Source organism: Vanellus vanellus (genome assembly GCF_965231255.1).
Source record: "Vanellus vanellus genome assembly, chromosome: 24".
NCBI lineage: Eukaryota > Metazoa > Chordata > Aves > Charadriiformes > Charadriidae > Vanellus > Vanellus vanellus.
The window spans coordinates 6388117-6415310 of record NC_138929.1 but is presented as its reverse complement, the minus strand read 5'-3'; the positions used below and the strand labels follow the sequence as shown (position 1 = coordinate 6415310).

General features: G+C 54.2%; 5 protein-coding genes and 1 pseudogene across 6 annotated transcripts in view; 3 read left to right on the top strand and 3 right to left on the bottom strand.

Moving 5' to 3' along the window:
• LOC309680974 (feather keratin 1-like) overlaps positions 1-4339 on the top strand; it is a 283730-nt pseudogene extending 279391 nt beyond the window's left edge. Inside the window, exon 2 of the transcript in view lies at positions 4004-4339. The product of the transcript in view is annotated as a feather keratin 1-like (transcript). The remainder of the gene's footprint in view (positions 1-4003) is intronic.
• A 4078-nt stretch (positions 4340-8417) lies between these two features.
• LOC309681084 (feather keratin 1-like) lies at positions 8418-8732 on the bottom strand (the record flags this gene model as incomplete). Its single annotated transcript, XM_082494896.1, has 1 exon — positions 8418-8732. One exon carries the CDS (start codon positions 8730-8732, stop codon positions 8418-8420), a length of 315 nt encoding a protein of 104 aa, XP_082351022.1.
• Positions 8733-12078: 3346 nt separating this feature from the next.
• On the top strand, positions 12079-12393 carry LOC309680999 (feather keratin 1-like; the record flags this gene model as incomplete). The annotated part of the gene is made up of 1 exon (XM_082494780.1): positions 12079-12393. One exon carries the CDS (start codon positions 12079-12081, stop codon positions 12391-12393), a length of 315 nt encoding a protein of 104 aa, XP_082350906.1.
• Positions 12394-15563: 3170 nt separating this feature from the next.
• On the bottom strand, positions 15564-15878 carry LOC309680986 (feather keratin 1-like; the record flags this gene model as incomplete). Its single annotated transcript, XM_082494765.1, has 1 exon — positions 15564-15878. One exon carries the CDS (start codon positions 15876-15878, stop codon positions 15564-15566), a length of 315 nt encoding a protein of 104 aa, XP_082350891.1.
• Positions 15879-19636: 3758 nt separating this feature from the next.
• Positions 19637-19951, top strand: LOC309681302 (feather keratin 1-like; the record flags this gene model as incomplete). The annotated part of the gene is made up of 1 exon (XM_082495146.1): positions 19637-19951. One exon carries the CDS (start codon positions 19637-19639, stop codon positions 19949-19951), a length of 315 nt encoding a protein of 104 aa, XP_082351272.1.
• A 3170-nt stretch (positions 19952-23121) lies between these two features.
• LOC309681077 (feather keratin 1-like) lies at positions 23122-23436 on the bottom strand (the record flags this gene model as incomplete). Its single annotated transcript, XM_082494880.1, has 1 exon — positions 23122-23436. The coding sequence occupies one exon, from the start codon at positions 23434-23436 to the stop codon at positions 23122-23124; it is 315 nt and encodes a 104-aa protein (XP_082351006.1).
• Between the last annotated feature and the right edge of the window lie 3758 nt (positions 23437-27194).

The window sequence follows — 27194 nt, the reverse complement described above, 5'->3', positions numbered from 1 at the left end:
TCCCAGCCTGCGCTCTGACTACTCTTCAGGAAATCAGCTGTCCCAGCCATCAGTGGGTCTACATTTTCCTCCGTCAGTCTTCTGCTGTTTTGTAGGGGTAGATGTTGTTCTTCATGCTTGTTGCCTGTTGCTTTTTCTGCCCCTTTCAAGACTCAACACAAGCTGAGCTTTGGCTTCCTAACAGCATCCCAACATGCCTAGGAATTATTTCCAAATTCCTCCTTTGCAGCTCATCCCTCCTTCCATCTCCAAGAAGATGCCTTTTGAAATTGGTGCTCCTCCTTGAGTAATCCACTTAGCTAAAGCTGGTCTGATGAGATGTCTGATTGTTGTCAAGAGTACTGGCCTGGATCCTAAGTGGTGCCTAAGGTGTTGCCATCTTTTCTGACCTGCTTTGTGGTTCACAGTTGTCTCCATGGCACCTTCCTACCTATCAGCTGCCTGACTAGGGTGAAGTCAGCATACCTGCAGTCCAGGCGGTGTACTCTGCTACTCACTTTCCTTCCTGTGGTCTTGAACTCCAGTGTTTCTCAGGTGTGACAGTCAAGGCTGCCCTTGATTCTAATGTTCCCAACCAGTTCTTCCTTCTTAGGGGCAGCTATGCAGCACCCATCTTTTGCCCATGACACAATCACAGGATCCTTGACCTGCTCAAAGCACAGTCAGCCTTGGGAGGATGCTCAGGGCCAAGTCCTGTCAAGCCCCAAACATGTACAAGGATGGAGAAGCCGTATCCTGTGCAGGCAAACCGAGCCAGTGCTTCGGTATCCTCACACTAACAAAATCTTTTCATAGGTTTATGTGGAATTTCCCATATTTCAATCTGTGACCCTTACCTCTTGTCCCTTCACTGGATAGGACTCAGGACAGTCTGATTCTATGTTCTTCACTCCGTCCCATCAGCCCTTTTACCCATTGCTGGGAAGTGTGCCCCGGGGCCTCCTCTCCTGCAGGGTGAACAGCCCCACCTCTTGCAACACCTCCTGCCTCCGGGGTTCCAGTCAGTTCAGGGGCTCCGTGGTCCTTTGCTGGATTCACACCAGTATGGTTGTGCCTCTCTCATACTGGGGACACACGAATGGGACACTGTTCGTTGCAGTTATGGTCTCAGCAGTTGCTGAGCCAAGAAGAGAAATCAACTCTACAAGCTCAAAAAGAAGGCCCGTCTGAACCTCATGAGGTTCAACAAGGCCAAGTGCCTTGGGTCAGAGCACCTGGGTCAGGGCAACCACCCATATCAATACAGGCTGGGGGATGAAGAGATTGAGAGCAGCCCTGCCGAGAAGGCATTGGGGGTACTGGTAGATGAAAAACTGTGCATGATCTGACAAGGTGCACTCGCAGCCTAGAAAGCCAACTGCATCCTGGGCTGCATCAAAAGAAGTGTGGTCAGAAGGTTGAGGGAGGTGATTCTGCCCCTCTACTCGGCTCTGGTGAGACCCCACCTGGAGTACCTCGTCCAGCTCTGGAGTGCTCAGCAAAGGAAAGACATGGACCTGTTGGAGTTGTTCCAGAGGAGGGCCACAAAATTGATCAGAAGGATAGAACACCTCTGCTATGAGGACAGGCTGAGAGAGTTGGGGTTGTTCAGCCTGGAGAAGAGGATGCTCTGGGGACACCTTATTGTGGACTTTCAGTGCTTAAAGAGGCTTACAAGAAAGATGGGTACAAACTTTTTAGCACAGCCTCTTGCAATAGTACAGGGGGTAATGACCTTAATCTAAAAGAGGGTAGATTCAAACTAGATATAAGGAAGAAACTTTTTATGATGAGAGTAGTTAAACACTGGAACAGGTTGCCCAGGGAGGTGGTAGACGTGCCATGCTTGCATATATTCAAGGTCAGATTGGATGAGGCTCTGAGCAACCTGATCTGGTTGAAGATGTCCCAGCGGTAAAACTAGAAGACCTTTAAAGGTCTCTTCCAATCCAAATAATTATGATTCTATGTTTTTAACTTCTTCAATCTGATAGCAAACGCCTTTCTAATGCAGCTCAGGATGTTGTTAGACACCACTTCTGTATAGGATGGTGTCCTCCAGGACCCATGTCCACTGACGCAAAGCTGTTTAGAAGCCCACTGGCCACAGCCTGTAGTGGTGAAGGAAGTTCTTATTCCCAACTGCAGGACTACATATAGGTGTTAAACACTCTTGACCCCAGTCTGGACCCCTACGGGGCACCAGGAGTGAGTGGCCACTAGCTGGACTTCATGCCACTCATCACAACCCTTGGAGACCAGCAGCCATGCCAGATTTCAGTCCCCTGCACTTCCCTCTTCCCTAGCCTGTATTTTGTCCATTGGTCTGTAACAACTGTTACAGCAGACACTGTCAAAAGCCTTGTTTAGATGAGATTAACAACATTCACTGCACTTCCCTCACCTACCAGAACCAGGCACCTCTTTAGCAAAAGTCATGAGGTTGGTCAGGCCTGCTTTCCCTTCCATAAATCCATGCTGACCACTCACAATCACATTCTTGTCCTTTCAACTTGGGAAAGGGCTTCCAGCATGATTTGCTCTACCATCTTTGCAGGGATTGAGAGGCTGCCGGCCTGTCCTTCTCTGGCTTCTCCTCCATGCCCTTCCTGAAGACAGGAGGCCCCTTGGCTTTCTTCCAGTCCTCAGATGCATTCCCTGATTGCTGTGACTTTCAAAGGGGCTTGAGAGTGGCCTTGTAGTGACACCAAACAATTCCCTCAGGTGCATGGCATCAGGTTGCTTGCACTCATGTCAGTGCAATCTGTTTAAATGTTCCCACACTTGGTCCTCCTCTACTGTGGGGAAGGCTTCCCTCCTCCAGACTTTCCAAGGAATTTCAGCAGCCTGATCTCTCAACAGCAAATCCTGCCAGTAAAATCCAAGGCCAAGAAGCCCTGGAGTACCTCTGCCTTTTCTGTAACCCCTGTCACCAGCGAATCTCCCCATTCCACGTTGGGGCTGCCTTTACCCAAGCTTTGGTTTTGCTGCTGACCTACTTGGAAGAAGACCTTCTTCTTGCCCTCCACATGATTTCTTTGATTGAACCCATGTAGGCTTTGGCTTTCCTACTTGCATACGCAGTCAGCCTGGTGAATATTCTCCCCAGAGAAAAGGGTACCAAGAGACACCTTTGATACAGGCTGGCTGCCTGGAGATGCCACAGCTAGTGACCATTAGAGTGACCTGAGAGATAGGGAGGAGAGAGGATCACGTAGCACATACTTAAGGAAGAAGAGTCTTTGGGTGTTCTGCTGCTGTGTGCAGTGCAAGGCAGTGTTAGATCTCTTCCTGCAAAGGAAGCTGAAAAAAAATCACACTTCACTGATTCAAGTCAACGTCCCCTGCATTCACAGAACCGCAATAGCACTTAGGAGGAATCATCTCCCTGCACTGACATGACACTGCCCAGAGTATCCTAGGGCCTCTCATCTCAGCACATCAAAGGAGCCTGCACGGCAGAGCAGGCGTGCCAGAAATGAGGAGATGAAATTGCAGCATTGAGGGAAATGAAAACACAACTTGTGCCATTAGGTAGGATATTTTGCTTTGGAGGTGAGTCTGTTGGAAAATTACTGCCTGTGTGCAGTGACGGTGGGCAGTGCAAGAGCACTATAAAAGCAGGCTCTTTTCCTCACTCTCTCATCCACTCCTCTCATCCCCATCTCCTTGGGAATAAGGTAAGTGTGAAGTTCTTTCTCGTACTCCTCCTCCTGCATTTCTCAGCACATACCCTGTCCTACGCTGGGTCATAGGGCTATTTAACATGGGAGAAGGAAGGGAGCAGAATGCCTTTCATAGTGAGGGTCTTGACTGACGTAAGCTGTGGGCTACATGGGGACCTGCCAAGGTCTGGTCATTCTTAGCTGGGGTCTTCTGGGCTCAGAGGAAGGAGAGACACATGGGCCTCCCTACGATGCCTCAACCTCTCATGTCCACCTCATGTCTAGTCTCAACATAATGGAGTGACAGGCTGCTCCTTCTCCCTCTCTAATGCTTTACATTCCCCTGTCCTCTCTCCCAGGTGCACCTCCAGCCACAAGACATGTCCTGCTACAGCCAGTGCCTGCCATGCCAGCCCTGCCAGCCCTGCGGCCCGACCCCGCTGGCCAACAGCTGCAATGAGCCCTGTGTCAGGCAGTGCCAGGACTCCACCGTCGTCATCCAGCCCTCCCCCGTGGTGGTGACCCTGCCCGGACCCATCCTCAGCTCCTTCCCGCAGAGCACCGCCGTGGGATCCTCCACCTCCGCTGCCGTTGGCAGCATCCTCAGCTCTGAGGGAGTGCCCATCTCCTCCGGGGGCTTTGGCCTCTCCGGCTTCGGCAGCCGCTACTGTGGCAGGAGGTGCCTTCCCTGCTAAAGCTGCTGACCGTGGCCCTGAGGAAGGTCCCTGGGGACCCTCAAGATGGTACCGCAGTGGGGATAGAGCATCGGGTTGTTGCTTTCAGAGGGTCTGAGCGACCCCAGCACCCCTTGCCAAAGGACGGGGCCAGCGTCGGCTCTCGGAAGCATGGTCCATGCCTGCCTTTCCCCTCTTCCACTCTCTCCTTTCCCTCTTGTGTTTGTGTTCTTTTGTGCTGCCCTGGGCGGTGAGCCCCCCAGAGCCAGCTTAGAGAAGACCTGCTAGCCCTGCTCCATCTCTGGGACAGGCAGATGGACACCTGGAAGGATCTCTGCCACAGCCATGGGCCACAGAATCCTTTCTGCCTTTGGATCTCTCTGGATTGGGGCCTCCGCCAAGAGCAATTTTGTCTCCCTGTTTTGACTCAATAAAGATCTAATGCATCCCAGCTCATGTCTCTGTCTCATCCTTTTCCCTGCAGATGCTCTCCCAAGTTACTCAGGATGAGAGGTACTGATTCTGCTTTCTAAATCTCTTTGCCTGTCTTGGGCTGCATAACACTGTTCAATGACCATAGCTCATCCAGAGATGATTTTAGGTTTCTCAGCAAAGTGTTATGTACTCCACTTTCAGCAAGCCCTGTGCCCTCACCTCTCCTCCCCAGGGAAGTGTTCCAGCCCTCTCACAATCCTACCTACTGTCTGCTGAAGTTGTTCCACTTGGTCAAGGTCTTTATTGCATTTCAGCCCATAACTCGACACAGTGTGCTGGACGCCATCAGGGAAGTGCTGAGCAGAGTGGGATTGTTGCTCCCATCAGTCTCCTGGTTATGGTCCTGCTCGTCCCAGGCTGTTGATGACAGTCCTTGGTGTCCCAAAGCAGTGCTGGGAGTTGCACGTGATTTGATGGGGTTACCGCAAAAGCATTTTTTCCTAGCCCTGCTTTTGGGCTGCTGCTTGTCAGGGGCTGAAGAATTCGTGGGGAGACAGGGCTGGTTGCTACCAAGCCAGATGCCATTGAGGGTTCTGGGCAGACATGTGTCATTGTACCCAGCTCTGTCCTGTAGCAGTTCAGCAGCTCCCCTTCCTCAGCTGCAAGCCCCTCTACAGCCTTTTCTGCTGGTCACCACGTTGCTTTGGAGAGCTCCTGGACAGCCCTTTGAGACACTCAGCATGCACCCACTGCCTCTCTTCCTGCCCTGCGTCTCTCCCTGCCTCCCTCTCCCCAGAAACATTCCCAGGAAGCCCTGGGCACAGACTGGGAAGGAGCAGGACAAGAACGCCAGGCACTGCCTGTGGGTCTGTGTGGTGTGTCCACCGTGGCAAACACTAACCACCCACCAGCTGTTCTCCTGATCCTCTGTCCCATTGGGATGAAGGAGAATTGGAAGAGCAAGAAAGCAAAATACCCTTGGGTTAAGATCACTACAGTCTAAGAGGGAAAGGGAAAAAAGAGAAAAGTAAAAAGTGATGCGAAGTCAATCACCCACTGCCTAGCACCAGCAGACCGATGCCCAAAAATTCAATAAAGAATGGCTGCTTTGGAAAGACTGGCCACAGTTTTATTGCTGAGCATGGTGTTATAAGGCGTGGAATAACCCTTTGGTCACTTCAGGTCCCCTCTGAGAAGCTTGCTCACCCCAAGCCTCCACTGCAGGGCATACAGAGTGAAAAAGAGAGATGGCCTTGATGGTGTGCAAGCACTGTGCACCAATACCTAAAGCTTTGCTATGTTATCTGCACTGTTTTAGCCAGGCATTTAAAGCACAGCTCCATATGGGCTGCTATGAAGAAAATACCTCCATCCCAGCCAGACCCAGTTCAGGCTGGTTCCCCCCTTGCCTCTCCTGTTGTCCTCTGAGATAATTTTCTGCTTGAGCCTCCTCCTCCAACACAGTGGCAGCCAGAGCAAAAGGAATTGTTGCCTCTCCTCTCCTCTCCTGGCCACTTCCTAGCAGCCTGTGAGGCTGCTACCCTCACAGGGACTTCTGCAGCCCAGGCTCCACAACTGAGGTCAGCAGTGGCCACATGCCGCTTCCGCAGCACGTGCACTGAAGCCAAGAGAGAATGCCTGGGCAAAGGTTCGGCAAAGCTGGGCCTCATGGCCAGGGGCTCATGGATGCGTTCCTCACCTACAAGTGACAGTGCCCCAAGGGCACTTTGGCTGCATCCAAAGAGTTAGCATCAACAACTCAATGTCCAAGTGGAAACTCGTGAAGGGTGGTGACCTTCAGGGGTCTGTACTGGGACCAATTCGATTTCATATCTTCATCAATGAGATAGATAGTGGGATTGAGTGCACTCTCAGCAAGTTTGTGGATGACACCAAGCTGAGAGGCTTGACTGATACTCTTAAGGGAAGGGACACAACCCAGAGGATCTTGACAGGCTTGAGGAATGGTCCCATGTGAAACTCAAGAACATAGACAAGGCCAACTGCAAGGTCCTGCACCTGGGTTGGGGTGATCCTCAATATCAATACAGGCTGGAGGATGAATGGTTGAGAGAAGCCTGGCAGAGAAGGACTTGGAGATACTTGTGGTAAAAAAAACTGAACGAGCCAGCAATGTGGCTGGCAAATCATACCAAAAAAGCCAATCATACCCAGCGATGTATTGAAAGAAATGTGGCCAGCGGGTCAAGAAAGGTGATTCTCTGCGTTTAGTCTAAGCTCATTAGACCCCACCAGGAGCACCGCATCCAGTCTGGCATCCCCAGTACAAATAAGAAATGGACATGTCACAGCAGGTCCAGAGAAGGGTTATGGAAAGAGTCAGAAGAAATGCATCACCCCTCCTATGAAGAAAGGCTAAGGGAGTTGGGGTTTTTCAGTCTGGAGAAGAGAAGGCTCTGTGGAGACCTTGTTGCAGCCTTTCAATATATAAAGGGGACTTAACATAATTATATGAAGGGGATATATAAAGGAGAAAGTCAGAGAGAGACTTTTTATTGAGGCCTGTAGTGACAGGAAAAGGAGCAACAGTTTTAAACTGAAAGAGTGTAGACTGATGTTGGACATAAGGAAAAAAAAATCATGATGTGGGTGGTGAGACACTGGAAAACGTTGCCCAGAGAATGATGGGATGCCCCATCATTGGAAGTGTTCAAGGTAAGGTTCAACAGAACTTTGAGTAACATGATACAGTGACAGATATCCCTGCCCATGACAAGAGGGTTGGACCAGGTGATTTTTAAAGGTCTCATCCCATCCAAACCATTCTATGATTGCATAATAATGTGGTAATATGATAAGGCAGCCTTCTGCACTATGTCTCTCCCTTTGACAATGCAATGGTTAGTATGGGTGCTCCTGGCCTCTCCTGGGAAGCTAGTGCCTGTGTCTTGTCACTACCACATCCCCTCCGGACTACTTGGATCCCAACATTGAGCCTTCTGAGGAAAAAGAAAAGGTGTACACAACAAAGTGGATGGTAGTCACTGATTTTCCTTAGGCAATTATATTCAGACCCAAATAGACAGACATATTTAAAAATTAAAAAATCACACCAAGCAACAATAGGAATACTCAATGCAAAGCTTCTCCTGACAGTAACTTCAAAATCACTTGCAACATGCCCCTCCAAAAAAAACCCCTTGGGCAATATATCTTTCCCTGGGTATCCTGAAAGATCATCTGCAGGGGAAGAGATACCACACAGACCTGGGCTGGGGTGCAGCAGACCTTTAATGAGTCAAAGGAGGGAAAAATGTTCACCCTCAGTGGAGGACGCAGTAGAGAGAGCACCAGGGGCAGAAAGGAGTCTGTGCCCCATGGCTGTGGCAGAAGTCTTTCCAGGTGTCAACCTGCCTGTCCCAGAGAGGGAGTAGGACCAGCAGATCCTCCCTCGGCTGGCTTTGTGGGGCTCATTGCCCAGGGTAGCACAAGAGAACACAGACACAAGAGGGAAAGGAGAGAGTGGAAGAGGGGAAAGGCAGGCATGGGCCGTGCTTTCCGAGAGCCGATGCTGGCCCCGTCCTTTGGCAAGGGGTGCTGGGGTCGCTCAGACCCTCTGAAAGCAACAACCCGATGCTCCGTCCCCACTCCGGTACCATCTTGAGGTCCCCAGGGACCTTCCTCAGGGCCACGGTCAGCAGCTTTAGCAGGGAAGGCACCTCCTGCCACAGTAGCGGCTGCCGAAGCCGGAGAAGCCAAAGCCCCCGGAGGAGATGGGCACTCCCTCAGAGCTGAGGATGCTGCCAACGGCAGCGGAGGTGGAGGATCCCACGGCGGTGCTCTGCGGGAAGGAGCTGAGGATGGGTCCGGGCAGGGTCACCACCACGGGGGAGGGCTGGATGACGACGGTGGAGTCCTGGCACTGCCTGACACAGGGCTCATTGCAGCTGTTGGCCAGCGGGGTCGGGCCGCAGGGCTGGCAGGGCTGGCATGGCAGGCACTGGCTGTAGCAGGACATGTCTTGTGGCTGGAGGTGCACCTGGGAGAGAGAGCAGGGGAAGCAGAGCTTGAGGTGTGGGTGAGGAGCCGCCTGTTATCTCACCACGAGGCACACAAGTCATGAACTGGAAACAGAGCTGGAGGCTGTGTAGGGAGGCTCATGGTCTTCTACTTTGTCGAAACAAAAAAGCACTGCCAAGAGCAACCGAGCACAGGGAGGTCCCTGTCTAACCCATAGCTCAGAATACATTTCAACCAATCCCCAGCGTCTCTCGTACCACGTCATCTGCCCCCTTCCCAGTCCCAGGAGAAGCAACTCCAACACCCAGCATATGAAAAAGGATTGAGTAAGCAGTGAGGTACGCCGGAAGAATACAAGGAGGAGAAGAAAGGGCTTGCGACTCACCTTGTTCCCAAAGAGGTGGAGGTGAGAGGAGTGGATGAGAGAGTGAGGAGAAGGGCCCGCTTTTATACTGCTCCTGCACCGCCCCAGGCCAACTATCACTGTGCGCAGGCATTAATTTTCCATCAGACTCATCTCCAAAGCAAATTGTCCTACTCAATGGCACAGATTGTGTTTTGGTTTCCATCAACACTGTCATTTCATTTCCTCATTTTTGACATGCTTTGTCCACTCGCAGGCTCCTTTCATGTACTGGAATTAGTCACACAAGGATATCCTCAGCAGGACCATGCCATTTTTGGTAGTTTGGGCTTTCCTAGGAAGGAACACATCAGTACAGGCAGAAGACTGCTGGAGGGGTCCTGCGCAGGCAGGGAATGTTGTCTTGGGGCAGTGAAGTGTGTTTGTTCGCAAGTCCTTTTTCAGGAAGAGGCCCAACAGCACATGTCAGCAGAGCACCCAAAGGCTCCTCTTTCAGCTGTCTTCCTGTTGATGCCCTTTGCTCTGGGGACAACATTTTCCAGGCTGTCCGAGTATGCTGAGTTTGGGTTAGGAAAGCCAAAGCCTGCCTGGCATTGAATCAGGCAAAGACTGTGGAGGGCAACACGAAAGTCTTATCAGAGGTACATCAGCAGAAAAAGCGAGGCTTGGTCAAAGGCAGCACCACTGCTGATCAGGGAAAATTCCCTGAGGACAGGAGCTACATGCAATTTGGAGATTTGCCTGCTGCCCCGAGCATGGACTTGCCTCCATTAACTCCTCTCCTTTCAGCTACTGCTTTCAGCCTGGCTGGGGCAAGGATAAAGGATCCCATTGATCTTGGGTTTTTCCTGGAGGTCGTTCCCGTTTCTGTCTCCCTGATGCTCCTTAACCTTTCTACTTCCTCTCTGCCACCAGGCAGAGCAGATCATCCATCTAGTCACACCTCACACAGCTGTTCTCACTACTGCCATCTGTTACCAGCAAAGGGCTCTGGCACTCCCTGCAGCCCAAAACTTGGATGGCTGCATGTTTTTGTGGGAGCTCTGTATGGGTTCCTACATCCTCTCTGCTGACTGCAGAGGACATAGCTTTCCACTGGGTGGCTACTGTAGCAGTGCTCCTTCTGAGAGGGTGATGACCACTGGCTGAACTCACCTCTCGAGGTGGTAGGGTCAGCATCTCCCTGCGAAAGCTGCGAGTTCCTGTCGGGTCTCTCCACTGCCCCAGTATTTCCCTACCTCAGGAAAACCCCGTGTGTGCTGAGACCTGCCGATCTGTGCAGGTTGGACTGGCTCAGCAGCAGCTTTCCTTGGCGACTGACCCTGCACCACTACAGGATGGGACTGATAGGCTTCCAAACAGCTTTGCAGCAGAGGACATGGGCCCTGGAGGACACCATCAGGCAGCCCACATCCTTCCCGAAATGCCATCCAAAATGCTGGGCAACATTAGGAAGGCATCTTCTATCAGATCGAGGAAGGTGATCCCTATTCTTGACTCAGCAATGCTAAGATGACAACTGCCACGAACGGTGTCCATTTCATGGCTCCCCAGTACAAGAGAGGCATGGCCATAGAGATGCAAGTCCAGCAAAGGCCCATGAAGCCCATGAACTGACTGGAGCCTCTGAGGGCCTAATATTGGCTTGGCCATGTGTCAGCCTTTTGGGGTGAGGCCAAGCCAGGAGTGTGTGCTGTCTGCAGGCCCGTGTCCCACGCAGGGCTGAATTCCCCCGTGGCCAGGGCAGCTCCATCCATGCCCACGGAAAACGAGCTCTGAGCACTGGGCTGTGCCCACGTACACAGCTCCGGGCAGCCCCAACGGTGTTGCCCTCACAAGGACCTTCTTGCGGGCACTAACACAGCTTGCGGTGGGAGCAAGACAGTCAGCGTGTTTTGGAAAACGGCCAGGCCTCGGAGCATCCTGCATGTCCGGGTCCAAAGCGTGTGGCCAAAGTGCACGGTGGTGTGAGGAGAGTGCGAGGAACAAGGCACTGTCCCGAGTCCCAACACACCCTCTGGTACTGAGGAGGGACCCGACTCCACGGGCCTTGTTGAGGAATCACGAGGTTTGGGAGGGCAAAGTTCTCCTTCCGCAAGACTGCTGAGGCCGTTGTTTGGGGACCCCCAGAGGCTGCCACGAGAGCGGACGACTTCACCAAACCAACTGATGCAGGCAGGAGAGACCTGCATTGGTGGGAGGTTATGTGCAACTTGCTGCAAAGGGGCTGGAAAACAAGCTCACCAGATTTCCCCAGACCCATGGACCCTGCCTGCACAGACCCCTCCAGCACTTGGAGCACATCTTTTGCCCGTACTTATGTGTCCCTGCCCGGGATATCCTCGGGCCTTTCATCTCAACACTTGAAAGGAGCCTCTGAGGCCTAATGGTCATGTCAGAAATGAGGAAATGAAATGGCAGCGTTGACGGAAACCAAAACACAACTTGTGCCATTAGGTAGGATATTTGGCTGTGGAGGTGAGTCTGTTGGAAAATTACTGCCCACGTGCACTGACTGTGTGCCTGGGGCAGTGCAGGAGCAGTATAAAAGAGGGCCCCTCTCCTCACTCTCTCATCCACTCCTTTCACCTTCGTCTCCTGGAAACAAGGTGAGTCTGAAGCCATTTCTGCTTCTCATCTTCTGGGATTTCTCAGCACATACCCTGTCTTTCACTGGCTGTGGCACTAATTGTAATGTGATTGGGTAGGCGGCAGAAGGTGTGGCATGGAGAGTGACTGGCTCTTGGCTGACATGAGCTGTGGGCTAGAAGGGGACCTCCCTCGGCTTGGTTGTTCTTTGCAGGGTTCTTCTGAACTGAGGGGAATGAGAAACCTATGGGCCTCCCTACAATACCTCCACCACCTGTCTCTACCTTGTGTCTTTTCTTCATTGTAGTGCAATGACAGGCTGTTCCTTCTCCCTCTCTAATGCTTTACATTCCCCTGTCCTCTCTCCCAGGTACACCTCCAGCCACAAGACATGTCCTGCTACAGCCAGTGCCTGCCATGCCAGCCCTGCCAGCCCTGCGGCCCGACCCCGCTGGCCAACAGCTGCAATGAGCCCTGTGTCAGGCAGTGCCAGGACTCCACCGTCGTCATCCAGCCCTCCCCCGTGGTGGTGACCCTGCCCGGACCCATCCTCAGCTCCTTCCCGCAGAGCACCGCCGTGGGATCCTCCACCTCCGCTGCCGTTGGCAGCATCCTCAGCTCTGAGGGAGTGCCCATCTCCTCCGGGGGCTTTGGCCTCTCCGGCTTCGGCAGCCGCTACTGCGGCAGGAGGTGCCTTCCCTGCTAAAGCTGCTGACCGTGGCCCTGAGGAAGGTCCCTGGGGACACTCAAGATGGTACCGGAGTGGGGACGGAGCATCGGGTTGTTGCTTTCAGAGGGTCTGAGCGACCCCAGCACCCCTTGCCAAAGGACGGGGCCAGCGTCGGCTCTCGGAAAGCACGGCCCATGCCTGCTTTTCCCCTCTTCCACTCTCTCCTTTCCCTGCAGGCCCTGCTTTCTCTCTGGGGCAGGCAGATGGACACCTGGAGGGATCTCTACCCCAGCATGGGGCATAGTCTCTTTTCTGCCCCTGGAACTCCCTAGATAGGGGGCTCCGCTCACAGTGACCTCATTTCCCTCTTCTGACTCAATAAAGTTTTGCTGCATCTCAGCCCATGTCTCTGTGTCATGCTTTTCCCTGCCAATGCTCTCCCAGGATGCCCAGGGACAGAGGTGTTGCTCAATGGTGACTCTGGGCAGGGGTTGTTGGGATGGTCGTGTGGTGACTGGTAACAGCATTTATAGGGCCTTCCTGGGATGGCGTTAAGTTTCACCATGTTATCCCTCCTCTGGGTTCTTTGTAGTTCTAGCTAGAACGTTGTGGATAACACATAAATGTTTGTTTTCCTGCCGGGCAGTGCTAGTCCAGCAGCTTCCTTGTCTCTCCAATGCCCTCTCCAAAAGGCCAGTCGGCGAGGGGTGGGCAAGAGGTTGGGAGGGCGCATAGCCAGGGCAGCAGAGGCAGGCTGAACCAAGGGATATTCCCTATCATACGACTTCATGGTCAGCAATAAATGCTAAGAGAAAGGTGGAGACGTGCGGCCAGGAGGCATTGATCAAGAAAGCGTTTGTCTTGCAAAGCAACCGCTAAGTGTACTGTGACCTCGCTGCCCAGGCGTGGCTGGACATCACCTGCTGATGGCAAGTAGGGAATAAATCTTTGTGTTTTGATTTTCTTCCACTCACTTTTTTTGCTTTTCTTGCTTAAACTGCCGTCATGTCAACCCATGGCACTGCTTATCTTTTTCTTTGTCTGAACTCGGACCATGTTAATAGAACCAACGGCTTTGCGCTTTGCCCTGGCATTGAGGCCCTTACTGTGCTGGGGGAGGTGTCTCGTGGAGAGGATGAGGGAATACACCTCCATCTTCCCATCCGGGACTGCGCCGGGTTGTTTTGTTGCACAGGCTCCCAAGCAAGGTCCTTGGTCACCCTTATGTGAGGCGTTTAATAGCGCTAATTAGCACTGTTGGCCTGTTGCGGGGTTTGTGGAATCTGGTGTCATGCTGGCATAAGAGGAGACAGCTTTTGGGTGTGGTGACGGTGAAACACGCCCTGAGGTGCCTGGTCCCAGGCTGGCAGCTTCTTGAAAACCAGGTGGTTTTAGCACTGCACTGGGGCTGGAGCTGTGCTCACTGAGTCAGGGTTCAGTACTACGAGAGGAGTGTGGTTAAGACATGAACTCAAACCACCGCTGAGAATACCGTGACTGGACCAAGCATCCCAACTACCTCTAAGAGCACGGAAGTTGAGGCAGAGATCCAAACGGCATGTGAGGGCACCTTGGTTGAGATAGGGACCTAAATGCCACCTACAGGAATCGCCCCAGTAGTGAAAAGGAAATAGCGGACCGGGAGGTGAATGGTTCCATAGAATTGGTTAATAATGGAATGAGGAGCAGGAAGAGTCGGACTGGGGAGCTGGTCCTTCAGAAGGAATGGGAGGATGAAGTGAGAGAAATCACTCAAGAGGTGGAAATTAGCCGGTCCCTGACCTCCAGAGAACTTCAAGTAATGCTGGCAGCTCCGGTGCCGGGAGAGTGGGGCCAAGGGAAGGTAAGGAAGCCCAACGTCTGCGATGCCTTGCTAGGCACCAGGGAGTTGAGAGAGGAATTGGAAAAGAGGGAGTGAACTGCAGCCTCCGGAGGTGTCTCCTGTCACATGTGAGGGCAAGATATCCACTCAAGGAAGATCTTGTGATTTAGCAAGGAAGGTGGACTAGCACTTTGGAAGGCATCCAGTACCTGAGAGAATTTGTGGTGCCGGAAGGCATCTACAGTGACCTCGATGGCAACGAGGCCTCCAACGGTCTGAAGAATGCCCTGTGTATACAGGCCACGTGAAAAGGATGTGGGAAGCTGAGCCCACTTTTAACGTGGAAGTCTGCATACATGAACTGAGGTTGAAGACAGCTTCTAAGAAGGGCCCGTGAAAGAAGGCTGTCAGTTCAGTGGCAGTTTAGTTGCCCCATTGTGTGGGACAAGGAAGCAGAAGAAAGGTTAGAGAAGGGAAAGAATAATTGTCGTTCTTCTGAAAGATGGATTGTCCATAAAAAGCAGCAAGGTCAAAGGAGCTTGGCAGGCAATGCGCTTCTTGGAAGTAAAATGGGAGGGTGGACCTCGTTACATCCGTATGCATGTGATCAATAAGATAACAACTGTATCCCCACCAACCTTGCAGCAAGACAATGTAACCAACCGCAAGAAAGGTTTTGAACCACCTCTGCATGGTCCATCCCTCTGTGGACACTGCAGCTGCAATGGTGAGGAGAGTGTTGTCCTGGGGAAGCTGGGGGTCTGTGCGGCACATGAGGAGCCTTCACCATTCCCGAAAGAATGGGAGGATGAACCGATACATGACTATGCATACGCAAAGCAAGACTGTGCCACTACATAACCTTCCTGAAGAATGCTTTCCAGCACTTCACCGGAGCACCATGTCTCTTCCTGAGTATCTTGGGAGAGCTTCCGCATGCGGAAGGATGACACAGAGACACGGGCTGGGATGCAGCAGAATTTTATTGAGTCAAAAGAGGGTTATGAGGCCCCTCTGAGTATAGGCCGCAGTGCAGGGAGCACCAGTGGCAGAAAGGAGTGTGTGCCCCATGGCTGTGGCAGAGGTCCCTCTGCCTGTGCCAGAGATGGAGCAGGGCCAGGAGGTCGTCCCTCGGCTGGCTTTGTGGGGCTCACTGCCCAGGGCAGCACAAGAGAACACGGACACAAGAGGGAAAGGAGAGAGTGGAAGAGGGGAAAGGCAGGCATGGGCCGTGCTTTCCGAGAGCCGACGCTGGCCCCGTCCTTTGGCAAGGGGTGCTGGGGTCGCTCAGACCCTCTGAAAGCAACAACCCGATGCTCTATCACCAGTCCAGTACCATCTTGTGGGTCTCTGGGCGCCTTCGCCAGGGCCGTGGTCAGCAGCTTTAGCAGGGAAGGCACCTCCTGCCGCAGTAGCGGCTGCCGAAGCCGGAGAGGCCAAAGCCCCCGGAGGAGATGGGCACTCCCTCAGAGCTGAGGATGCTGCCAACGGCAGCGGAGGTGGAGGATCCCACGGCGGTGCTCTGCGGGAAGGAGCTGAGGATGGGTCCGGGCAGGGTCACCACCACGGGGGAGGGCTGGATGACGACGGTGGAGTCCTGGCACTGCCTGACACAGGGCTCATTGCAGCTGTTGGCCAGCGGGGTCGGGCCGCAGGGCTGGCAGGGCTGGCATGGCAGGCACTGGCTGTAGCAGGACATTTTTCAACAGTGGAGGTGAACCTGGGAGTGGAGGCAGGGGACAAGCAAACACAAGGGGTGGTTGAAGAGAAGCTGGTCACTGCTCCACGAGGGACACCATTCCCCTCAGCTCAGAAGAACCCCAGAAGGGCTACCATGCCCAGTGAGATCCCCACCAAAGCCCAAAGCTGAAGAGAAACCTCCGCAAAACCTGAATGCCTCTCCGTGCTACACTTGCTGCTCTATTCCCCCTCCCACGGTAAGCAGGCGGAAGACGCAGCATAGGACAAAGAGGCAGGTATGGGCTGAGAAATCCCAAAGAAGGAGGAGGAGTAGCAGGAGGAGGAGGAGGAGGAGGAGAAGAACGGGCTTCAGACTCACCTTGTTCCCAGGAGACGGAGGTGAAAGGAGTGGATGAGAGAGTGAGGAGAGGGGCCCTCTTTTATACTGCTCCTGCACTGCCCCAGGCACGCAGTCAGCGCACGTGGGCAGTAATTTTTTCCAACAGACTCACCTCCACAGCCAAATATCCTACCTAATGGCACAAGTTGTGTTTTGGTTTCCGTCAACGCTGCCATTTCATTTCCTCATTTCTGACATGACCATTAGGCCTCAGAGGCTCCTTTCAAGTGTTGAGATGAAAGGCCCAAGGATATCCCGGGCAGGGACACATAAGTACGGGCAAAAGATGTGCTCCAAGTGCTGGAGGGGTCTGTGCAGGCAGGGTCCATGGGTCTGGGGAAATCTGGTGAGCTTGTTTTCCAGCCCCTTTGCAGCAAGTTGCACATAACCTCCCACCAATGCAGGTCTCTCCTGCCTGCGTCAGTTGGTTTGGTGAAGTCGTCCGCTCTCGTGGCAGCCTCTGGGGGTCCCCAAACAACGGCCTCAGCAGCCTTGCGGAAGGAGAACTTTGCCCTCCCAAACCTCGTGATTCCTCAACAAGGCCCGTGGAGTCGGGTCCCTCCTCAGTACCAGAGGGTGTGTTGGGACTCGGGACAGTGCCTTGTTCCTCGCACTCTCCTCACACCACCGTGCACTTTGGCCACACGCTTTGGACCCGGACATGCAGGATGCTCCGAGGCCTGGCCGTTTTCCAAAACACGCTGACTGTCTTGCTCCCACCGCAAGCTGTGTTAGTGCCCGCAAGAAGGTCCTTGTGAGGGCAACGCCGTTGGGGCTGCCCGGAGCTGTGTACGTGGGCACAGCCCAGTGCTCAGAGCTCGTTTTCCGTGGGCATGGATGGAGCTGCCCTGGCCACGGGGGAATTCAGCCCTGCGTGGGACACGGGCCTGCAGACAGCACGCACTCCTGGCTTGGCCTCACCCCAAAAGGCTGACACATGGCCAAGCCAAAATTAGAGTGTGACTCACCACGGGTAGGGAGAGTCTATCCCAGGAAGGTTGCCTACTGAAGGCATTCCCTTGCCCTCCTGGGACGCGTCCCAGCTGCCTCCATGTCTGCAGGGCAGGGAAGTGCATTGCCTCCTTGACGTAGTCTGAGAGCTGGTTTTGTACTCTGGGCCCTTCGGATCCCCCCCCTTCCCTGAGCATCCTCTGGCACGTGGCAGTGTAGGGTCCTGACAGCTCTCATACGTTGGGTAAATGAAGGCAGGTTCCTTCCTCTCCAGCGGCACTGAGTTGCTCTCCAGGCTGCGGAGCCTTTTGGTGAATGGGAAAGGAGGTGTGCTGAAGCCCTGATGCCCCGCAGAAGAGTAACCACCTGAGACCCAGGGATGAGTCCCAACCAGTGGGGAGATGTTCTCTGCAGTCAGTTCTTTTCCCTCTACAGATTTTCCCTCTGTTTGTTTTCCTGTGCATTGGGCTGGATTGTTCTTGCGCTTGGACCATAAGGTGCCTGAGGCACTGCCTGCTTTTCTGAGCTCTTGTGCTCTTCACAGCTGCCTCCACACCATCCTACCTACCAGCCGCCTGTGCAGGCTGAAGTCGGCAAGCCTGAAGTCCAGGGGCTGTACTCTGCTCCTCTCTGTCCTTCCTGCCATCAGGTCTTGAACTCCAGTGCTTCTCAGGTGTGACAGTCAAGGCTGCCCTTGGTTCCAATGTTCCCAAGCAGTTCTTCCTTCTTAGGGGCAGCTATGCAGCGTCTGTGATTTGACCACGACAGAATCGCAGGATCCTTGAGGTTGGAAGGGACCCCTGGAGATCGTCTAGTCCAAACGGCCTTGCTCAAAGCACGGTCAGTCTTTGGAGGGTGCTCAGGGCCAAGTCCTGTCAAGCTCCAAATAAGTGCAAGGATGGAGAAGCCACAGCCACATCCTGTCCGGGCAACCCAAGCCGGTGCTTGAGCACCCTCAGACTAGCAAAGTCTTTTCCTATGTTTACGTGGAATACTTCAGTCTGTGCCTCTTACCTCTTGTCCCTTCACTGGATAGGGCACGGGACAGTCTAGATCTGTCTTCTAGACTCCGTCCCATCAGCTCCTTTACCCATTGCTAGGAAGTGTGCCCCGGGGCCTTCTCTCCTGCAGGGTGAACAGCCCCAGCTCTTGCAGCCCCTCCTGCCTCAGGGGCTGCAGTCAGTTCGGGGGCTCTGTGACCCTTAGCTGGGCTCATGCCCGTATGGCCGTGCCCCTCTCGTACTGGGGAGCCAGGAGCTGGACATCAGGAGTTGTCTGTGCAGTGCTGAGCAGAGAAGAGGGACCACCTTCCACGACCTGATAGGAACACCCTTCCTAATACTGCCCAGGATGCTTTTGCATGCCATTTCCACAAGGATGCAAGGTGCCTGATGGTGTCTTCCAGGACTCACGTCCTCTGCTGCAAAGCTGTTTGGGAACCCACTGGTTTTCCAATGGAGAGAAACCCATTTTCTCATCCCCTAGATGAGATTAACAACATTTGCTGCACTGTCCTCACCCACCGGAACCAGGTACGCCATCAAAGAAGGCCGTGAGGTTGGTGAGGTCTGCTTTCCCCTCCATAAATTTATGCTGATGTCTCACAATCACCTTCTTGTCCTGTGCATGGCATCAGGTTGCTTGCGCTCATGTCAGGCCAAGCTGTTGAAATTGCCCTCCACACGCTTTGCCTGATTCGACAACACACCACCAGGTGGACCCCAGCAGCCCTTTGGAGAGTACCTTGAGGCCATGATGACAGGACCCTGCCTGGGAAATCCTCCTGCCTCTCATCCCGGCACATCAAAGGAGCCTGCACGGCAGAGCAGGCATGCCAGAAATGAGGAAATGTAATGGCAGCGTTGAGGGAAACGAAAACACAACCTGTGCCATTAGGTAGGATATTTGGCTGTGGAGGTGAGTCTGTTGGAAAATTACTGCCTGCGCACGAAGTGACTGCGGGCCTGGGGCGGTGCAGGAGCAGTATAAAAGTGGGCCCTTCTCCTCACTCTCTCATCTACTCCACTTGCCTCCATCTCCTTGAGAACAAGGTGAGTCTGAAGCCCTTTCTCCTTCTCCTCCTCTGGGGTTGCTCAGCACACACCCTGTCTTAGAGTGGGTGGTGGCGCTGCTTGTGATGGGAGTGGGAAAGGGGCAGAAGGAGTGGCATGGAGAGAGGCTGGCTGCTGGCTGACATGAGCTGTGGGGTAGGCAGAGACCTCCGTGGGCTTGGTTGCTCTTGGCAGGGGGGGATCTTGTGGGCTGAGGGGAATGAGAAACCCGTGGGCCTCTCTACAATCCCTCAACCTTTTGTGTCCACCGCGTGGCTTGTCTGCTCGTGGTGGAGTGACAGGCTGCTCCTTCTCCCTCTCTAATGCTCTACATTCCCCTGTCCTCTCTCCCAGGTACACCTCCAGCCACAAGACATGTCCTGCTACAGCCAGTGCCTGCCATGCCAGCCCTGCCAGCCCTGCGGCCCGACCCCGCTGGCCAACAGCTGCAATGAGCCCTGTGTCAGGCAGTGCCAGGACTCCACCGTCGTCATCCAGCCCTCCCCCGTGGTGGTGACCCTGCCCGGACCCATCCTCAGCTCCTTCCCGCAGAGCACCGCCGTGGGATCCTCCACCTCCGCTGCCGTTGGCAGCATCCTCAGCTCTGAGGGAGTGCCCATCTCCTCCGGGGGCTTTGGCCTCTCCGGCTTGGGCAGCCGCTACTGCGGCAGGAGGTGCCTTCCCTGCTAAAGCTGCTGACCGTGGCCCTGAGGAAGGTCCCTGGGGACACTCAAGATGGTACCGGAGTGGGGACGGAGCATCGGGTTGTTGCTTTCAGAGGGTCTGAGCGACCCCAGCACCCCTTGCCAAAGGACGGGGCCAGCGTCGGCTCTCGGAAAGCACGGCCCATGCCTGCTTTTCCCCTCTTCCACTCTCTCCTTTCCCTGCAGGCCCTGCTTTCTCTCTGGGGCAGGCAGATGGACACCTGGAGGGATCTCTACCCCAGCATGGGGCATAGTCTCTTTTCTGCCCCTGGAACTCCCTAGATAGGGGGCTCCGCTCACAGTGACCTCATTTCCCTCTTCTGACTCAATAAAGTTTTGCTGCATCTCAGCCCATGTCTCTGTGTCATGCTTTTCCCTGCCAATGCTCTCCCAGGATGCCCAGGGACAGAGGTGTTGCTCAATGGTGACTCTGGGCAGGGGTTGTTGGGATGGTCGTGTGGTGACTGGTAACAGCATTTATAGGGCCTTCCTGGGATGGCGTTAAGTTTCACCATGTTATCCCTCCTCTGGGTTCTTTGTAGTTCTAGCTAGAACGTTGTGGATAACACATAAATGTTTGTTTTCCTGCCGGGCAGTGCTAGTCCAGCAGCTTCCTTGTCTCTCCAATGCCCTCTCCAAAAGGCCAGTCGGCGAGGGGTGGGCAAGAGGTTGGGAGGGCGCATAGCCAGGGCAGCAGAGGCAGGCTGAACCAAGGGATATTCCCTATCATACGACTTCATGGTCAGCAATAAATGCTAAGAGAAAGGTGGAGACGTGCGGCCAGGAGGCATTGATCAAGAAAGCGTTTGTCTTGCAAAGCAACCGCTAAGTGTACTGTGACCTCGCTGCCCAGGCGTGGCTGGACATCACCTGCTGATGGCAAGTAGGGAATAAATCTTTGTGTTTTGATTTTCTTCCACTCACTTTTTTTGCTTTTCTTGCTTAAACTGCCGTCATGTCAACCCATGGCACTGCTTATCTTTTTCTTTGTCTGAACTCGGACCATGTTAATAGAACCAACGGCTTTGCGCTTTGCCCTGGCATTGAGGCCCTTACTGTGCTGGGGGAGGTGTCTCGTGGAGAGGATGAGGGAATACACCTCCATCTTCCCATCCGGGACTGCGCCGGGTTGTTTTGTTGCACAGGCTCCCAAGCAAGGTCCTTGGTCACCCTTATGTGAGGCGTTTAATAGCGCTAATTAGCACTGTTGGCCTGTTGCGGGGTTTGTGGAATCTGGTGTCATGCTGGCATAAGAGGAGACAGCTTTTGGGTGTGGTGACGGTGAAACACGCCCTGAGGTGCCTGGTCCCAGGCTGGCAGCTTCTTGAAAACCAGGTGGTTTTAGCACTGCACTGGGGCTGGAGCTGTGCTCACTGAGTCAGGGTTCAGTACTACGAGAGGAGTGTGGTTAAGACATGAACTCAAACCACCGCTGAGAATACCGTGACTGGACCAAGCATCCCAACTACCTCTAAGAGCACGGAAGTTGAGGCAGAGATCCAAACGGCATGTGAGGGCACCTTGGTTGAGATAGGGACCTAAATGCCACCTACAGGAATCGCCCCAGTAGTGAAAAGGAAATAGCGGACCGGGAGGTGAATGGTTCCATAGAATTGGTTAATAATGGAATGAGGAGCAGGAAGAGTCGGACTGGGGAGCTGGTCCTTCAGAAGGAATGGGAGGATGAAGTGAGAGAAATCACTCAAGAGGTGGAAATTAGCCGGTCCCTGACCTCCAGAGAACTTCAAGTAATGCTGGCAGCTCCGGTGCCGGGAGAGTGGGGCCAAGGGAAGGTAAGGAAGCCCAACGTCTGCGATGCCTTGCTAGGCACCAGGGAGTTGAGAGAGGAATTGGAAAAGAGGGAGTGAACTGCAGCCTCCGGAGGTGTCTCCTGTCACATGTGAGGGCAAGATATCCACTCAAGGAAGATCTTGTGATTTAGCAAGGAAGGTGGACTAGCACTTTGGAAGGCATCCAGTACCTGAGAGAATTTGTGGTGCCGGAAGGCATCTACAGTGACCTCGATGGCAACGAGGCCTCCAACGGTCTGAAGAATGCCCTGTGTATACAGGCCACGTGAAAAGGATGTGGGAAGCTGAGCCCACTTTTAAGGTGGAAGTCTGCATACATGAACTGAGGTTGAAGACAGCTTCTAAGAAGGGCCCGTGAAAGAAGGCTGTCAGTTCAGTGGCAGTTTAGTTGCCCCATTGTGTGGGACAAGGAAGCAGAAGAAAGGTTAGAGAAGGGAAAGAATAATTGTCGTTCTTCTGAAAGATGGATTGTCCATAAAAAGCAGCAAGGTCAAAGGAGCTTGGCAGGCAATGCGCTTCTTGGAAGTAAAATGGGAGGGTGGACCTCGTTACATCCGTATGCATGTGATCAATAAGATAACAACTGTATCCCCACCAACCTTGCAGCAAGACAATGTAACCAACCGCAAGAAAGGTTTTGAACCACCTCTGCATGGTCCATCCCTCTGTGGACACTGCAGCTGCAATGGTGAGGAGAGTGTTGTCCTGGGGAAGCTGGGGGTCTGTGCGGCACATGAGGAGCCTTCACCATTCCCAAAAGAATGGGAGGATGAACCGATACATGACTATGCATACGCAAAGCAAGACTGTGCCACTACATAACCATCCTGAAGAATGCTTTCCAGCACTTCACCGGAGCACCATGTCTCTTCCTGAGTATCTTGGGAGAGCTTCCGCATGCGGAAGGATGACACAGAGACACGGGCTGGGATGCAGCAGAATTTTATTGAGTCAAAAGAGGGTTATGAGGCCCCTCTGAGTATAGGCCGCAGTGCAGGGAGCACCAGTGGCAGAAAGGAGTGTGTGCCCCATGGCTGTGGCAGAGGTCCCTCTGCCTGTGCCAGAGATGGAGCAGGGCCAGGAGGTCGTCCCTCGGCTGGCTTTGTGGGGCTCACTGCCCAGGGCAGCACAAGAGAACACGGACACAAGAGGGAAAGGAGAGAGTGGAAGAGGGGAAAGGCAGGCATGGGCCGTGCTTTCCGAGAGCCGACGCTGGCCCCGTCCTTTGGCAAGGGGTGCTGGGGTCGCTCAGACCCTCTGAAAGCAACAACCCGATGCTCTATCACCAGTCCAGTACCATCTTGTGGGTCTCTGGGCGCCTTCGCCAGGGCCGTGGTCAGCAGCTTTAGCAGGGAAGGCACCTCCTGCCGCAGTAGCGGCTGCCGAAGCCGGAGAGGCCAAAGCCCCCGGAGGAGATGGGCACTCCCTCAGAGCTGAGGATGCTGCCAACGGCAGCGGAGGTGGAGGATCCCACGGCGGTGCTCTGCGGGAAGGAGCTGAGGATGGGTCCGGGCAGGGTCACCACCACGGGGGAGGGCTGGATGACGACGGTGGAGTCCTGGCACTGCCTGACACAGGGCTCATTGCAGCTGTTGGCCAGCGGGGTCGGGCCGCAGGGCTGGCAGGGCTGGCATGGCAGGCACTGGCTGTAGCAGGACATTTTTCAACAGTGGAGGTGAACCTGGGAGTGGAGGCAGGGGACAAGCAAACACAAGGGGTGGTTGAAGAGAAGCTGGTCACTGCTCCACGAGGGACACCATTCCCCTCAGCTCAGAAGAACCCCAGAAGGGCTACCATGCCCAGTGAGATCCCCACCAAAGCCCAAAGCTGAAGAGAAACCTCCGCAAAACCTGAATGCCTCTCCGTGCTACACTTGCTGCTCTATTCCCCCTCCCACGGTAAGCAGGCGGAAGACGCAGCATAGGACAAAGAGGCAGGTATGGGCTGAGAAATCCCAAAGAAGGAGGAGGAGTAGCAGGAGGAGGAGGAGGAGGAGGAGAAGAACGGGCTTCAGACTCACCTTGTTCCCAGGAGACGGAGGTGAAAGGAGTGGATGAGAGAGTGAGGAGAGGGGCCCTCTTTTATACTGCTCCTGCACTGCCCCAGGCACGCAGTCAGCGCACGTGGGCAGTAATTTTTTCCAACAGACTCACCTCCACAGCCAAATATCCTACCTAATGGCACAAGTTGTGTTTTGGTTTCCGTCAACGCTGCCATTTCATTTCCTCATTTCTGACATGACCATTAGGCCTCAGAGGCTCCTTTCAAGTGTTGAGATGAAAGGCCCAAGGATATCCCGGGCAGGGACACATAAGTACGGGCAAAAGATGTGCTCCAAGTGCTGGAGGGGTCTGTGCAGGCAGGGTCCATGGGTCTGGGGAAATCTGGTGAGCTTGTTTTCCAGCCCCTTTGCAGCAAGTTGCACATAACCTCCCACCAATGCAGGTCTCTCCTGCCTGCGTCAGTTGGTTTGGTGAAGTCGTCCGCTCTCGTGGCAGCCTCTGGGGGTCCCCAAACAACGGCCTCAGCAGCCTTGCGGAAGGAGAACTTTGCCCTCCCAAACCTCGTGATTCCTCAACAAGGCCCGTGGAGTCGGGTCCCTCCTCAGTACCAGAGGGTGTGTTGGGACTCGGGACAGTGCCTTGTTCCTCGCACTCTCCTCACACCACCGTGCACTTTGGCCACACGCTTTGGACCCGGACATGCAGGATGCTCCGAGGCCTGGCCGTTTTCCAAAACACGCTGACTGTCTTGCTCCCACCGCAAGCTGTGTTAGTGCCCGCAAGAAGGTCCTTGTGAGGGCAACGCCGTTGGGGCTGCCCGGAGCTGTGTACGTGGGCACAGCCCAGTGCTCAGAGCTCGTTTTCCGTGGGCATGGATGGAGCTGCCCTGGCCACGGGGGAATTCAGCCCTGCGTGGGACACGGGCCTGCAGACAGCACGCACTCCTGGCTTGGCCTCACCCCAAAAGGCTGACACATGGCCAAGCCAAAATTAGAGTGTGACTCACCACGAGCAGGGAGAGTCTATCCCAGGAAGGTTGCCTACTGAAGGCATTCCCTTGCCCTCCTGGGACGCGTCCCAGCTGCCTCCATGTCTGCAGGGCAGGGAAGTGCATTGCCTCCTTGACGTAGTCTGAGAGCTGGTTTTGTACTCTGGGCCCTTCGGATCCCCCCCCTTCCCTGAGCATCCTCTGGCACGTGGCAGTGTAGGGTCCTGACAGCTCTCATACGTTGGGTAAATGAAGGCAGGTTCCTTCCTCTCCAGCGGCACTGAGTTGCTCTCCAGGCTGCGGAGCCTTTTGGTGAATGGGAAAGGAGGTGTGCTGAAGCCCTGATGCCCCGCAGAAGAGTAACCACCTGAGACCCAGGGATGAGTCCCAACCAGTGGGGAGATGTTCTCTGCAGTCAGTTCTTTTCCCTCTACAGATTTTCCCTCTGTTTGTTTTCCTGTGCATTGGGCTGGATTGTTCTTGCGCTTGGACCATAAGGTGCCTGAGGCACTGCCTGCTTTTCTGAGCTCTTGTGCTCTTCACAGCTGCCTCCACACCATCCTACCTACCAGCCGCCTGTGCAGGCTGAAGTCGGCAAGCCTGAAGTCCAGGGGCTGTACTCTGCTCCTCTCTGTCCTTCCTGCCATCAGGTCTTGAACTCCAGTGCTTCTCAGGTGTGACAGTCAAGGCTGCCCTTGGTTCCAATGTTCCCAAGCAGTTCTTCCTTCTTAGGGGCAGCTATGCAGCGTCTGTGATTTGACCACGACAGAATCGCAGGATCCTTGAGGTTGGAAGGGACCCCTGGAGATCGTCTAGTCCAAACGGCCTTGCTCAAAGCACGGTCAGTCTTTGGAGGGTGCTCAGGGCCAAGTCCTGTCAAGCTCCAAATAAGTGCAAGGATGGAGAAGCCACAGCCACATCCTGTCCGGGCAACCCAAGCCGGTGCTTGAGCACCCTCAGACTAGCAAAGTCTTTTCCTATGTTTACGTGGAATACTTCAGTCTGTGCCTCTTACCTCTTGTCCCTTCACTGGATAGGGCACGGGACAGTCTAGATCTGTCTTCTAGACTCCGTCCCATCAGCTCCTTTACCCATTGCTAGGAAGTGTGCCCCGGGGCCTTCTCTCCTGCAGGGTGAACAGCCCCAGCTCTTGCAGCCCCTCCTGCCTCAGGGGCTGCAGTCAGTTCGGGGGCTCTGTGACCCTTAGCTGGGCTCATGCCCGTATGGCCGTGCCCCTCTCGTACTGGGGAGCCAGGAGCTGGACATCAGGAGTTGTCTGTGCAGTGCTGAGCAGAGAAGAGGGACCACCTTCCACGACCTGATAGGAACACCCTTCCTAATACTGCCCAGGATGCTTTTGCATGCCATTTCCACAAGGATGCAAGGTGCCTGATGGTGTCTTCCAGGACTCACGTCCTCTGCTGCAAAGCTGTTTGGGAACCCACTGGTTTTCCAATGGAGAGAAACCCATTTTCTCATCCCCTAGATGAGATTAACAACATTTGCTGCACTGTCCTCACCCACCGGAACCAGGTACGCCATCAAAGAAGGCCGTGAGGTTGGTGAGGTCTGCTTTCCCCTCCATAAATTTATGCTGATGTCTCACAATCACCTTCTTGTCCTGTGCATGGCATCAGGTTGCTTGCGCTCATGTCAGGCCAAGCTGTTGAAATTGCCCTCCACACGCTTTGCCTGATTCGACAACACACCACCAGGTGGACCCCAGCAGCCCTTTGGAGAGTACCTTGAGGCCATGATGACAGGACCCTGCCTGGGAAATCCTCCTGCCTCTCATCCCGGCACATCAAAGGAGCCTGCACGGCAGAGCAGGCATGCCAGAAATGAGGAAATGTAATGGCAGCGTTGAGGGAAACGAAAACACAACCTGTGCCATTAGGTAGGATATTTGGCTGTGGAGGTGAGTCTGTTGGAAAATTACTGCCTGCGCACGAAGTGACTGCGGGCCTGGGGCGGTGCAGGAGCAGTATAAAAGTGGGCCCTTCTCCTCACTCTCTCATCTACTCCACTTGCCTCCATCTCCTTGAGAACAAGGTGAGTCTGAAGCCCTTTCTCCTTCTCCTCCTCTGGGGTTGCTCAGCACACACCCTGTCTTAGAGTGGGTGGTGGCGCTGCTTGTGATGGGAGTGGGAAAGGGGCAGAAGGAGTGGCATGGAGAGAGGCTGGCTGCTGGCTGACATGAGCTGTGGGGTAGGCAGAGACCTCCGTGGGCTTGGTTGCTCTTGGCAGGGGGGGATCTTGTGGGCTGAGGGGAATGAGAAACCCGTGGGCCTCTCTACAATCCCTCAACCTTTTGTGTCCACCGCGTGGCTTGTCTGCTCGTGGTGGAGTGACAGGCTGCTCCTTCTCCCTCTCTAATGCTCTACATTCCCCTGTCCTCTCTCCCAGGTACACCTCCAGCCACAAGAC